This window comes from Paramormyrops kingsleyae, chromosome 5 (genome assembly GCF_048594095.1).
Source record: "Paramormyrops kingsleyae isolate MSU_618 chromosome 5, PKINGS_0.4, whole genome shotgun sequence".
In the NCBI taxonomy this organism is placed as follows: Eukaryota; Metazoa; Chordata; class Actinopteri; order Osteoglossiformes; family Mormyridae; genus Paramormyrops; species Paramormyrops kingsleyae.
Window position 1 is genome coordinate 17,052,781 of NC_132801.1, and position 15,021 is coordinate 17,067,801.

At 36.9% G+C, this 15,021-nt stretch overlaps 1 protein-coding gene across 3 annotated transcripts in view; it reads right to left on the minus strand.

Moving 5' to 3' along the window:
- ankfn1a (ankyrin repeat and fibronectin type III domain containing 1a) overlaps window positions 1-15,021 on the minus strand; it is a 118,106-nt gene that overhangs the window by 90,240 nt on the left and 12,845 nt on the right. For all 3 annotated transcript variants that reach the window (XM_023822648.2, XM_023822649.2, XM_023822647.2), the window contains exon 5: window positions 7,291-7,472. In XM_023822648.2, the coding sequence (XP_023678416.2) occupies window positions 7,291-7,472 (182 nt within the window). The remainder of the gene's footprint in view (window positions 1-7,290; window positions 7,473-15,021) is intronic.

Genomic DNA, 15,021 nt, shown 5'->3' on the forward strand with positions numbered 1-15,021 from the left:
GATTAAATCTGTGATATGTTGAATTCTCTAAAGACTTTTCCTTACCTTCTTTATTCCCAATATTACCAACTACCTCCTATACCTATAACTCTATTTTAGCAGAGATAAAGTTGAACAAAAATTCCACTTCATCAATCGATAACAGAATAGAAAACAATCCTACGTTTCATACGTAAATTCATTTTCATGACTTTTTCAAAATAAAGCAGCGTTTCTCAATCTGGAGATTACATTCCACACCTGAAACTAAACACTGTCAGGCACCTGTGCATTTTAGCATTTGCTGCATTTCTATATCATGTGAAACAACTGCTTTTTGCAAAAATATAATTAAAATTTCTATTTGCTAGATGGTAAGTCCAGATAGAACTGGCATTGATTCTACGTGGCATTGATTCAACAAGGTGCTGAAAGCATTCTTTAGAAATGTTGGCCCATATTGATAGGATAGCATCTTGCAGTTGATGGAGATTTGTGGGATGCACATCCAGGGCACGAAGCTCCCGTTCCACCACATCCCAAAGATGCTCTATTGGGTTGAGATCTGGTGACTGTGGGGGCCATTTTAGTACAGTGAACTCATTGTCATGTTCAAGAAACCAATTTGAAATGATTCGAGCTTTGTGACATGGTGCATTATCCTGCTGGAAGTAGCCATCAGAGGATGGGTACATGGTGGTCATAAAGGGATGGACATGGCCAGAAACAATGCTCAGGTAGGCCGTGGCATTTAAACGATGCCCAATTGGCACTAAGGGGCCTAAAGTGTGCCAAGAAAACATCCCCCACACCATTACACCACCACCACCAGCCTGCACAGTGGTAACAAGGCATGATGGATCCATGTTCTCATTCTGTTTACGCCAAATTCTGACTCTACCATTTGAATGTCTCAACAGAAATCGAGACTCCTCAGACCAGGCAACATTTTTCCAGTCTTCAACTGTCCAATTTTGGTGAGCTCGTGCAAATTGTAGCCTCTTTTTCCTATTTGTAGTGGAGATGAGTGGTACCCGGTGGGGTCTTCTGCTGTTGTAGCCCATCCGCCTCAAGGTTGTGCGTGTTGTGGCTTCACAAATGCTTTGCTGCATACCTCGGTTGTAACGAGTGGTTATTTCAGTCAAAGTTGCTCTTCTATCAGCTTGAATCAGTCGGCCCATTCTCCTCTGACCTCTAGCATCAACAAGGCATTTTCGCCCACAGGACTGCCGCATACTGGATGTTTTTCCCTTTGCACACCATTCTTTGTAAACCCTAGAAATGGTTGTGCGTGAAAATCCCAGTAACTGAGCAGATTGTGAAATACTCAGACCGGCCCGTCTGGCACCAACAACCATGCCACGCTCAAAATTGCTTAAATCACCTTTCTTTCCCATTCTGACATTCAGTTTGGAGTTCAGGAGATTGTCTTGACCAGGACCACACCCCTAAATGCATTGAAGCAACTGCCATGTGATTGGTTGATTAGATAATTGCATTAATGAGAAATTGAACAGGTGTTCCTAATAATCCTTTAGGTGAGTGTATATATATGACTGTGGATTTTACAAGTGATGAACTCATTTTCTGTGCAATGAAATAATATTATTATTATTATTATTATTATTAATAATATCACACATCATATCTGGATATTAGAACAGAAACTACCAGTACACCAGAAGATCTTTTGTGGAAATCTGAACATTGGCTTAGATGGCAGAGGACCAGTACAATATATTTTGCATATATTTTATATTCCAATTAATGTTTCACTTAGCATTTCAATATGAAAGTTGGCAGTGGTGTTTTTAGTGCTTCTGTTAGTGACTCCTGAATAAGTGTCTCCTGAATAAGGTCCAAAATGATCTGGTTTTGGTCATTTTTTCAGAGAGAGTTAGATGTTTTGCATATTTTTGTGACTTGCAGTATTCAACTGATATAACAGTTTTTTTTTTTTAATGTGGTTTACATTCCCAATAGTAGGTAATGATCGTAATAGCATAAGTGAATTTCATAAGTGAGCTTCATGCCTGTGTATTTGTTTGTTTTTGTGTAATGACAGATTAAAGAAAATAAATACGTAAACATTAAGATTATGTCGCTGCCACAATGCTGTACTAAATAAGTGGTATTGAAGAGGAACATATGGATGGATTACGTTTCTGTGAAAACACGTGTATTGATACAAAATAATTGGAATATTATTTATTTTTAAATGGTGGATTTGGAAGTTCCCTGCTGAGACTGCTGCCCCTGCGACCTGACCTCGGATAGGCGGAAGTCAATGGATGGATGGATTTGGAAGTTTTGGCTGAGATAAAAAAATATGTAGTAGCAGTGGTGTAGTTTATGTACTTATACATGTAAGAAAAAAAGTATCAAATTATAGAGATTGTTTTTTGGAGACAGGTATTGCATGGGATAATTATTTTGACACCTAGATTTCGGGATGCCTGCAGCACATGGAAGGAAATTAAAACTACCAACCATCAGATTTCTTAGCGTATCAGATTTTCTATACATGATTTATTCAGCCAGTTGCAAATTGAAAGGCAATTAGAAAATATGTAAAAGTGGCCTCATTTCCAAAATTTCAAAAAAAAAAAAAAAATACATTACGTTAAAGGTGCCAAAGAGTGCATTTTCCCAGTATTTTAAATTGTTCTGTGGTTTCTACATTGAAGGAATATGAACTTGGTTTGGTCGAAAAATGCACAGAAACAGTTTAACAGGCCCATTTACAACCGCATTATTTGGCCTTAGAATGAAGCAAACCATTTTCCCATTTCTGTTTGGTAATTTCATTAATATGTTGATAAGCTCTGCACTAATAGGCTGGGTTGGAGTAAGGCGCTATGATGGCTCACACATAACTAACATCTCTACAGTCATGTGCCATATAATCACATTTTGGTCAATGACATACCACATTTATGACAGCGGTCCCATAAGATTATAACGGAGCTACAAAAATTCCTTCAGCGTAGTGACATCATAGCGCGATGCATTACTCACGTGTTTGTGGTGATGCTGGTGTAAAGAAACCTACTGCGCTGCCTGGTGTGTAAAAGTATAACGCAATCAACTTGATAATAATAATAATAATAATAAACAACCAACACTAGCATAGTCATAACTGTTTTTAGCATTGTAACATTGTAACAAGAACATTGTAATTATTTTGCACTTATTCAACTAATGATTTTGCAATGCTAATTTTGTCATGCAATTTTTACCAAGTACTCCAAACAGCCAGCTGAGCAGCGAGTAACTGCTGCTTGCTATGAATTTGAACTTCTGCTTTCGAGTTAGGTATTTGTTTAGCTAACCAAAAGGAGGCTACAGGCAGCACAGAAGTCTCTTGTCAATGTCAGTATCACAGACTTAATAATGTTGTTTACTACTCCCCTGCTAACCTGGGGTGTATTTCCCAAAAGCATAATTGCTAATAAAGTTAGCAACTTACATAACTGGAACCATGCGACTGGAAAACATACTCCTGAATAGGACTTACCATCTTAGCCTACTAGTAATGAATAACCTTACATCATTGGCTGTCAGTATATATATTTTCCCCACCAGGTGCACTTGTGGAAACTGGGCATGCATGACCTTCGAGACAGAAAATATATGCCGCAGGTTGTGCAGGTCCAGTAGGCTTGAACGTGGGCTGGTGTATGTTGCGTTTGGGGGCGTAGTTAAGACTGTTATGTAATAGTCTAGGATTTTTGAATCAGTCCATTTTAATGCCTTCTGCTACATATGCGGGATGTATATTTGAAAGAGGGAACAACAGTGATTGAGATGTCAGTTCCATGTACCGAGCTCTCCTTATCCAACTATGACATGGTGAAGTCAGATTTTCAAACCTTTAACAACATTTGGTGAAAGATGTGCTATAATGGCTCACTGGGTGTCACCATGGATACACACACCTAGAATAATGGATTCGAATCTTGACCTTGAGTCTGTTCCTTTCCAATCTCTGCAAAAAAACATAACATGTGCCCTGTGATGCACTGGAAACTCCCGCAGTCACATTTTGAGATGAAGAGGCCCCAAAAGTACTGAACATAAAAATTTGGTCATAATTAAATGTACTACTTCCTACTAACAAAATCAATCTATTGATTGAGCCAAAGTTCAAAAAGTAAATAAGAGTGAGCTTGTATGACAGGAACGGGATCCAAAAGTATATATTTGTATTAACAAAGATGCCTTGGAAGTAATCGGTCACTATCTAAATGCACTGAGCTCAGTGGTCGTGTAAGATGACAACACTCCCCCTAAATTCTGCACAGAATGAGGATTCTGTGTGTACCTGCACCTGAACCACTGAATTACAGCACCCTCTATTGGATCATAGAAGACAAACAGGATTTTGGAAAACATTTAAGAACCAAACTCAGGACATTCCCAGCAAAAAGAAACATAAAATAATACTGATATTATCTCTACACTCTCTTGGAAAAATTGAATAACAAGTCATTTTCAATAAAACAAGCATGAAATAGTATTATATTGTAGTTCTTATCATATTATTCAGAATACTTTGGCTGTTTATTATAATCAGCATTAAATGAATATACCGTACCAGTCAAAAGTTTGGACATGCCAAGTCTCTGACAAAGCAGAGTGATACAGTATTTTATAGTAAAAAATAACTACACAGTCTGTGTCCAAACTTTTGACTGGTACTCTACAGTGCTCATATAAAGTCTTGGGATGCTTGCTTATTTTTGCAAATGTATTGGTTTCACAACAAAAGTACACTGGCAAGCAATGTTTAAAATATCTGCACAGATCTTCCACACAAAGATTATTTTAATTATCATAATTTTTTTGACTGATTCAATTTTGTTCTTGCCATTTTGCTATTAATTGCAATTTCAGTCACTTTCTCCCAAAGGAATACTAAATGCAAATGTGTGGTGTTTTATGTTATTACAAAGGTGTTGCTAATTAAAAAGCACCCAATGAGACTGTTTGTCAATGAATGTTTTGTAACTCAGAACAGCTCCTTTAGAGCTGTAATTTGGGTTTCAATTTATTACTACTTGAAATGAACGTTTCACTTAAAACTACTTTTTGTATATTTTGTAGACAAATGAATAAAAACAATGATTATTTTGTCATAAAACCAACAAATTAGCAGGATTTTTACTGAATCTTTTTACTGAGACTTTCTGTGAGCACTGTATATGTAGATAGATAGATAGATAGATAGATAGATAGATAGAGTTGGTATGCCAACTAATAGGGATGTTGACCTTGAAGACACAGATGAGGCATGTTAATTAAAACACATACACAGTCCACTCTTATTAATACATCCTGTATCAAAGTGTACACAATAGGGCACAGAATGTCATTCTGAATTATATCTCAACGTAGGATCCAAACCATTAGGCACTAAAATTATGTACCGGCATATTATATGAATTAACATAAAATTGTACTGTCTGTTTTAACTATGTAACACACTATGTATTGAATAAACTATAGTAGTAAACATTTTGCTCACATGTAATATCGAACAGTATTTTTTGACTCTTAGCCAGACCTGCAAGTGTTTTTTCATGTATTTCTGTATAACATGTAAGTTTTATCCTTTTGAAGATAACAGCCTTAGAGGCCATTACAACACATAATGATGTTTTTGCTAGACACTTCTGTACAGTAGGGGGTTTAAATGCTTTGCTAGGCTATTTCCTTGGGTGATTTTTTTGTGCGATGAAACAGTCATTTTGCTGAGTGGGAGGTCCATTAGTCTCATGGTGTAGTGCACATCACTGGATTTTATTATGATATTAGGCTCAAACACCCAGGACAGCAATATCACACTTTTACATTTCTAGTAATGCCACTCTGAAGATGATGTAACTAGAAGCTGGCTATTTCTATATAAAGTCAAGTTGTATTTATTGGGAATAGGCTGTAGAGGCTTCAAAAATGGTCAAAAAAAGTAATCGAATACAGTAGTGCAGGCCCTAGGCATTACACATGGTAAAACCCATGCAAAGTTTGTAGAATTATATGCCAAGTATAGCACAGGTTTTATTTTTATGCCTAAACCTGCATAATTTACCCTAAAATGAAATGCACAAGTAAAAATTATATAGGTATTTGTCTCAAATAATTAAGTTTCTGACGAACACAAAGTCAAGTCTCTCCCACCTGCTGCATACTGAATGTTTTACATGTAATTGTGCATAAGGAAAAAGATTTCAAGTTGAGATTTAACAGAATGATGCTCAGATGGCTGCATCCTTAAAGATCACGGGACACCGTGATATTTACAAGGCGGTAAAGAGATTTTGTCCTGTCACACTCTAAGCAAAGCTGATGGGGATTCAGCTCCATGAAGTGAGCCACATCCACACCATTGTTTGTGTTGTCACCCACAGAGACTGTGCAATGACACCTCAATCACTTACATAGAAGTGGAACATAATCTCTGACCTCAAACAGCTCAATTACACAGCAGATTGGCCAGAATGGTCCCACCAACAGGCCGAGTTGATAAAATATTTATTTTGCAGATATGAATCAGAGCCTAAGGGGCTCAATTTCTGGAATCCAAAGACCCCGTCTGAGGTAATCATATCTATGGTTCCATTTTCCCCACCTTTTTACCTGCAAAGTACATCATTTTGACTTTTTAACAAGCATTTTAACATCACTGGATTAAACTGTCTTAAAATAGTCATCTGAGTATTGTACTACGTATAATATCTTTGAATGTGGAATATAAAAGTTGAACCAAAAACACAACTCCATCTTTTAGGTGTTTTCTGACAGATATATTAATGTTTGAGGGAGAGATCCAAGGGGCAAAAGATTATTTTATGGCAAAATATTGTTGCTTTAAACGTTCTTAGATATAACATACCGTTTGAGGTTCACTTACAAGGTGGATACATCCAATATTTCTTATTGCTCTGAAGTTAACTGAGGATTGAGTAGCAAAGGTAATTCCAACAGTGGACAAACTGTACCCTCATTACACAACACTAATGAGCGGGCAGTTGCTGTCCTCATCTATGCTCTAAAATGCATGTCTTCATACTACTGTTATTTACTACCATGCTGGCAAAACTGTTTTCCCATTAAAATGTTGGCAGGAACTATGAAACTATGTTTTTATATCTCATTGAAATGTTGCCTTTGCACGGCTTGGATCATGCCTCTGGTCAGATCTGTTCATTCCTGCTTTAAAATAAGAGCAGAGGTCGGAAAGTTGATGGAAAGTTCAGCTCAGCTGCCAGTGATGGAAAACTGTTGTGGGAGCAGGACGGGATCTTTTACCTGAGGAGTTCCAGTGAAGTCCACCCGGACTGGCAGCCACGCGGCGTCGCTTCCGCACGCTCACTGCTCCCTGGTCGGCACCCCGTGGAGTGTGTGCTGAGCGAGGGGTAGAGGACGCTACCAAGACAGGGGACAGAGGCTCTGTGGATGTCGACAGGAATACGGCTTCTCCATCCAGACATCTGGAGACAGAAACGTGCCCCATCTTAATCAAATATCTTTAGCAAATAGACAATGTGATATGATATTTTTATACTCATCAACTGTTTTAGCTTTGCCACAAATGTTTTTCAAGATTATCTTAGAAACAGCACGTTCTTTCGACGAGGCCCCTAGAGCCAACACTTTTCATTTTTAGCTGACAAGCTGACATGATTTTGCTTTCACAATATTTACAAAAAGCCACTTTTCCAGTGTGAGACTTTTTAAAAACAATATTCTAGAAAGCTCTAAAGCATGTCACGAGGACCCCACTTGAAATAATCATTAATCAAGGAAAACAATAACAACAACAGTTACCCCCCACACACACTAAAAATACTTTAAATATTTTTAAATATTTTAGTATTTTTTTTTTAAGTGTTGAGTTCAAACACTTTGTTTCACAAGAAAACCGTAAGATATAGCATAACCATATTAGTCATTAAATAAGACTAAATGGGACTATAGTGCTTGCAGGAACTGGATAATACATAATAATGACAATTTTCACATTTTAGGTCATGAAATCTCTCAGAGACAACATCCCATTACAATTGTGTTGCGATTTCATTGTCTTTTCAAAAACACATGCAAATAACACAATCAATCTGGTAATGGTTTTGCAAATTTTTATGCCTGACATATTACAACATGGGTAACAAGCAAGCAGGATACATTTACCTAATAATTACTCAGGTTCTACATATTTCAAATTAATTATAAGCATGAGCTAACAAGTTGCATTTTATGCATTTTGCTTACATAAAATGTGGCTGTATATATTAAAGGAAACAAACCTCGTGCAACCAAATGTAATTTCAAAACCATGGAAATTATTATAATCACATTTTACAAAAATGAGTTTGTAAGGCAGAACACAATATAAAAGTATCTGAAGTTAAATACTTTCTTAAGCATATAGTGAGAAGCCAACCACATTCCATGCATCTCCTTTTTTCAGTTTTAGCAAAGTTAGAAGAGCATCACAGCTTTCGGTTTTAACAGTGCACTGCATATTAAAGCCTCACAGCCAGTCCTACAGGTACCTGCCATCTGAAACTGCATAGCTGTAGCTCTTCCGGGACCCTTTTCGGTAGGATCCAGACTTTCGTTGACCGATAAAAAACTCCAGAATCTTTCGAAAACCAAACATCGTGTCTCTCCTGCTGCTTTTCAGTGCAGCCTGAGCTGGGAATGGCTATTGGCCTCACAGGACTGCCACACTAAGGCTTTGTGCAAGAGACCACTGGATACCTTTATCTTTTGATATAATTTCCTGTAGCTGCCCATACTCAAAGGACCGGTCTGCAACATAATCACAGGTAGGGCTTCCTCACGAGCGCCAACTGCCCTCTCAAGGTTCAGAACAAATCATGCATATTGCATTATGCCTTAATTCAAATCGACTGATGGAGCTTGAATGCTGAGGAGAACACAGAGAATCAAGGACGACGGACATTCAAACATCTGGTGGTGGAGCAGATAACATGTAAGACCATACATAATTTGACTAAGGAGTATTTATTTGCCCTTTCTGAATGCTGAAAGCACTTTCACCATAGAAACAAACCAGGGCTCTAAACAACATCTTTTTCTATCCTTTTAAACTTTAATAAGGCCCTTACAATAGCCAGCTGAGAGATATTATAATTGTTACCATTATTACTACATTTCGGGTCATCTTTAAGCCCCTTCCACCCAAAAAAAAAAACTATTACACCTCAAAACTAAGCACATCCTTTAAATAACTGAGCAATCAAACACTGAAAAAAAGCTCCATAGAAAGAGGCAAACAAAAGCATCGCTTGCTGCAGTGCATTGAGCTTCCTGGGGCCCAGAGTGTACCCTGCCTCAAGAATATTATTTTCAAGTTTTGCAAATGAAACACTTTGTAACACATAGGAAAGCAAGAGCTGATCGAGAGCATTTCTGTCTTACAACTGTCACCAAATTCCACAATCATTCAGCAGTATTTGTGCTAAAAGAATATCTGAACTTTCCATTACTAAATGCACAGACCATTGTCTATCATGCAACAGCATTGCCAAAGCAGCACTATTACACACTGTGAGATGTCTTGGGGAAAAATATATATAGACGGCTTTGGCGCCATATTTTCTGACCTCAACTCGGCTATAAGCTTGGAAGTGCAATGAGCAGAACTGCATTGGTCAACCATACAATAATGCATGGCTGTCTACTACTAAATGGACCCCAAAGATCCCAAGGGCAGACTAAACACAGCAAAGTCAAAAACGGACCACTGCATGCACTCCAAACAGCTCCAGAATGACAGGCCACCCGCATCTAGTAGACGAACAGGAATCCAGAGAAGCAGAAAAAAAATACACCAAGAAAAAAAAATGTTACAGCAGGTAATTAACTAGAAATTATTTGGATTAAATTAATTCTGGAAAATATTGCCCGAAACTTTAATGCAAAAACCTAGTGCAGACAGATGAATCCTTTCATCTTCTGACCCAAACCCAAAGACACCTGATGTAACAATTAATGTCCTGAAGCAGAATCGTTTTATTTTTAATCATTAGCTGGCTTTTACAATTAAGTCTTTTAAGCAAAAACAATCACTTTGTATTGCATTATTCTACAGAAAAAAACAAGTAGATGTCTACATAAGTGCTTATAAATAAAGTATTCTTCAAAGCATTTTATGTTGAGCTTAAAAGATAAAGGGTGAAGTTTGATTACATTCCCACAAAATACCAGTCTCTAATCAGAGTAACTTCAATATAAACTGAACAATGTGAACAGATGAAAAGTAAAAAAGCAAAGAATTGTTCTTATGAGAACTAATATGAATTTTGGCTTTCTTAAAACTACAGTCAACATAAATTTTTCTGTGATCATTATCTCCAAAACCAGAGAAAAATGTCCACATATACGGACAAAAGTATTGGGATACCTGGCCATTTCATCTATGGAAACTTTTATGACATCCCATTATAAATCCATAGACATCACTATGGAGTTGGTCCCCCTTTTGTAGCTATAACAGTAGCCACTCTTCTGGGAAGGCTTTCCACAAGATTTTGGAGTGTGTCTGTTTTCCATTCACCCAGAAGAACATTTGTGAGGTCAGGCACTGATGTTGGACGTGAAGGCCTGACTCGCAATCTCCGTTCCAGTTCATCCCAAAGGTGTCCGATGTGGTTGAGGTCAGGCCTCTGTGCAGGTCTTCCACACCAGACTCACCCAACCATGTCTTTATGGACTTGCTTTGTGCACTGTGGCACAGTCATGCTGGAACACCTGAAACTGTTCCCACAAAGTAGGAAGCACAGAATATTGATGCCTATGGATTTAGAATGGGATGTCATAAAAGTTCCTGTAGGTGTAATGGCCAGGTGTCCCAATACTTTTGTCCCAGTAGTGCATCCAAAATAAACCTATTTCCCATGTGCCTCTATCTGTGGTAACAATATCAAAATTTAATAAATTCCAACTTCATATCACAGACATGCTTTTATCAATCTACATCTGAAGCTTAGAACATTATATAAAATTGGGCAGTCATTTGCTGATTGGGTTGTATCAGTCCTGCTGTGAGAGCAGGTCATTAAATAGCCAGGTTAACCGGTGGCCAAAAGTTTCTGGTTGCCTGTATTCACAGCCCTATCAATGAGAAGTTGCCTCCCTTGCAGTTTTTAACTTCTCTGGTTGCACTGCTGATTACGGACTTGAGTCTGGAATCAAATATTACACTGGCTTGAAAACGGGGGTGGAATCAGCCGCTGGTAAAATGTTCAACTCTTATATTTCAATATAAACTGAATAATATGAACAGTTGGAAAGCAAACTCAAACGTTACACTTCTTACTGTATATTAAAATATGATATGCAGTCAAATTATTGCACAAAGTCGTATTATTTTAAACCTGCACCTTACTGTGAATAACAAATTGTATTGAAGTTGCCTTTTTTCCAGTGATTTGCCACAGAAATATCCCAACACGGTGAACCTTTAATGACTAATCAAGATTATGATAAAAACAAGAAGAATTTCAGAGGATTTATATTCAGAATTGCTAAAAAATGTTAAAATTACACATCTAAAACAGTTTAAATGTTTTTTTTTTATGCAGTGAGTGATACATTGTAATTTTCCAGCAAAAAGAAGCTCCAGTTAAAAAAAAAAACAATTGCAAACACATATACACAGTTCATTATCACTTGATTATTACCTATAAATCGTACTTATAAAACAATTTCTCACTTTCCGCTTGGGTATTTTCACTGAAGCTGCTTAGGGTGAATATGAATGTAAAAGTGGAAGCTCCTCCTTTTGGTCTCAGATGAAGGTCCTTAACCACTAAGCCACCTGCTGCCTCTCTGTTCTCCTCTGCTCCACTAATTTGTTTCTGCTTGGAATAATTTTCAATTATCACTGAATATATTCAGTTGCCTGGCCTTCACCTTCTGCTGGAACAACGTCAGGAGCTAGACATCCTTCCAATGAAGTATCGATCAGTGAGCAGATACGATGTGAGATTTATACAAGCCAGCTAATTCGCAGAAGCACTTTCTAAAGGAGCCAGAACCAGAAACACACAAAAGCCAGCTATGCTTCCGAGTGGATCATAAAGCTTTGTTTCTGCAAAAGTAAAAGTTGATGAAATTCAGTTGATGCTACCACAGAACTGCTGCTATCAGACTAATTGTTTTTAACATCACTTACGTAATGGTTTCAGACTGTATTCCTACTGGTCATTTGTATGTAGCTAAGAGCTGAAATACGTAAATGCATTGGTAATTTGTGGTTCAGCTTTGAGCAGCTTGGTGAACGTAATACACAAATACATTTCTAATAAATCCGCCTATATGGACAATTAGCTGTCTACTGTGGTGATAATTATAATGCATAACTCATAATTAAGTGCACAGGAACACACGCAGTTCCACACAAACCACTACACATGTCGATAAGCGGAGCTTCAGCCAGAAAGCTCAATACAGCGAACATCCAGAGGCGACGACCATGAACTCATTACCTGGGTGGTAGATTTTCTCTCAAGGTGTCTAATGGGCCCCAATAAAAGGCTAATGGTGCCCACGACTGACTTTGGTGAAAGGCTATCAGGTAGCTGAACTTACTGCAGTAGAGTCCTTGGCACTACCTCGCCACAGAGGTGAAGCTCAGTGTCTTGAGAATTACTGCAGTTAGGCAGCTAATTTGCATGATAAAATATTGCACTGTGCACCATAGCTTCCCAAACTGGGCTGTTTTGCTGAAATTATGATATAAGGATGCAAAAATGGTTTTAATGGACAGCCCAATCATATCTCAGAAAATAATGTACATACAGATCTTACAGAAATTAAATTATACATAATTATAAACCATTCCAGCTGGGGCAGACTTCAAAATTAAATTTTATCCTGTTTCCTAAAAAGTTCAGCTTTTGCAAGTCAATCAAGTGTTCTTCATATAATGATGATAAATTATACAAATTAGAAGACTGTAATTTGTCATTTATATGGCTTATAGCAAAATATTTCCAACATGTTCATTAATCTTATTTTACAAACTTAAAATTAAATATAATTTTTCATCCGAGTTATATAACTTCACAAAAAAAACAAAACACACATAAATTTAGGCAGGTAAGAAAGCAGCACCATGCACATGATTCCAACTAACGACAACTGCAGCAAAACTCATTAACGACGTTAAACAAAATATATAGTATTAGAAATGAATCACCAAGAAATTGGAAGGTTAAAAGGCACATCGCTCCACATTACTCGGCCTGTTTCTATTGTAGTGAAACAGGCAGAATGGAACTCTCAGCGCTTCTAAGGGAATTCTTCTAGCCTGCTTGAAATTTTCCTCATTCATCCTACTGTTCCCCTTCAATTATTAAAAAACAAAATCACATTGTAGCCTTGTCCACAAATAAGAGCATCAGTGAGATCCACCCACCAATTTTTGCGCTGGGCATCATCCAAAACACCTTAGAGGACAAGGCCCTTTAACCTCTTCACTCATCGCCCTAACCTCTTTATTTAATGCACATGTTCTTTTAAGCTAAATAATATAATCACAAGCTGGGTCTAATGCAAAGTCCAAGAAATATGTTTTCATAAAAAGGGAATCACATCATAGTGTACTTAACAAGGCTCTGGACTGACATCATTGACCTGACAGACTCAAGAACAACAAAATTATGTCACAGCTATTAAAAAAAATGTCTCACTTGATACAAATAAAATTTTTAAAACAATACATTATAATATCAAAACCATATCTAGGCAAGAAAATGACTTATGCATTGCCTTTTATTATTATTATTTTAAAGCATTCTTAAAGAATTGGTTGTCATGACAGGCCAAAAAAGGTGCTATAGTCACAAAATAAGGCAAACGGACTTCCGACTGCAAATACGCAGTTTAAATCCAGAAAGGGAAGCCGGACTGTGTGCAGTTCTATGCCTCTTTTTCTGTAAAATATGAACCTGTATCAAAAAATATATAATGTAATTACAAATCCATCAGTAATTAAAATGTGCATATACTGTAGTAAAACAGTAATCATTATAGCACATTTCACTGTAAATATAAATGTTTAGGCTGTGTAAGTTATTTTATAGATAAATGACTCAGCACGGCACCAGTATTTCAGTCTATCATATGTCAATATGGCAATCTAGCCTGCCGATTCATTTTAATATCTTTTTTTCGGTAATCAGAGGAAAGCTTTACGTATTTACTAATTATGATGTCACTCTAGATCAGCCTGTTTTTGCAAAGACAAAAGTGCAGTATGTGAGAATGAGCTTAAAATTATTATATTCAATAGACAAATGTCTGCCAAAACAAACATGTCAAGAAAATATGTATCTTTATCCATTTTCAAATCTTTCTCAACAACTTGCATACAAGGGATAGCTAATACAACTAAGTCAGTCTTATCACCATATTTATTGTTATATTGAAATCAGCACTTAAATGACAACCCCAGTTAAGACATTCATCATACTAGAGTTAACAAAGAATATTTAACATTCCTATGGATTTGTTCTCTAAACACTTAAAGAACAACTGTCACACCCCTATCACTGAAAAAAAGGAATTCACTCTACAAATATACATTTTATATAACATAACAGACTTAAGCATAAGAAACCCAAATGTCATTCATACTGCAGAAAGCCTCCTTGTGATATTGTAATAAATTCACTGACAAATATCAGTTTTGTTTAATGTAATACCACTGCACTCTAGTGGTCAAACTGGAAAATGGCAGCTGAAATGTAAGCAAATTGTAGAAATATACAGATACTCAATTAATAACGAGCTATTTTTTTCCTTTTTTTATCTTGTTCCTTTAAGATTGAATTGCCATTAGCAGTAGTACACTGTATATTAATGCAAGCAGTAAAACTGTTAAAAGAGGAAATTAAAAGACAAGGCAAGATTTCTTATTATTTTAATACCGTCTGTGTGTTCAGCTAGTCCACACTAGCAGCTGTGCATTTTAGAGAGGATATTTATCTAGTTTAAACAGACAAA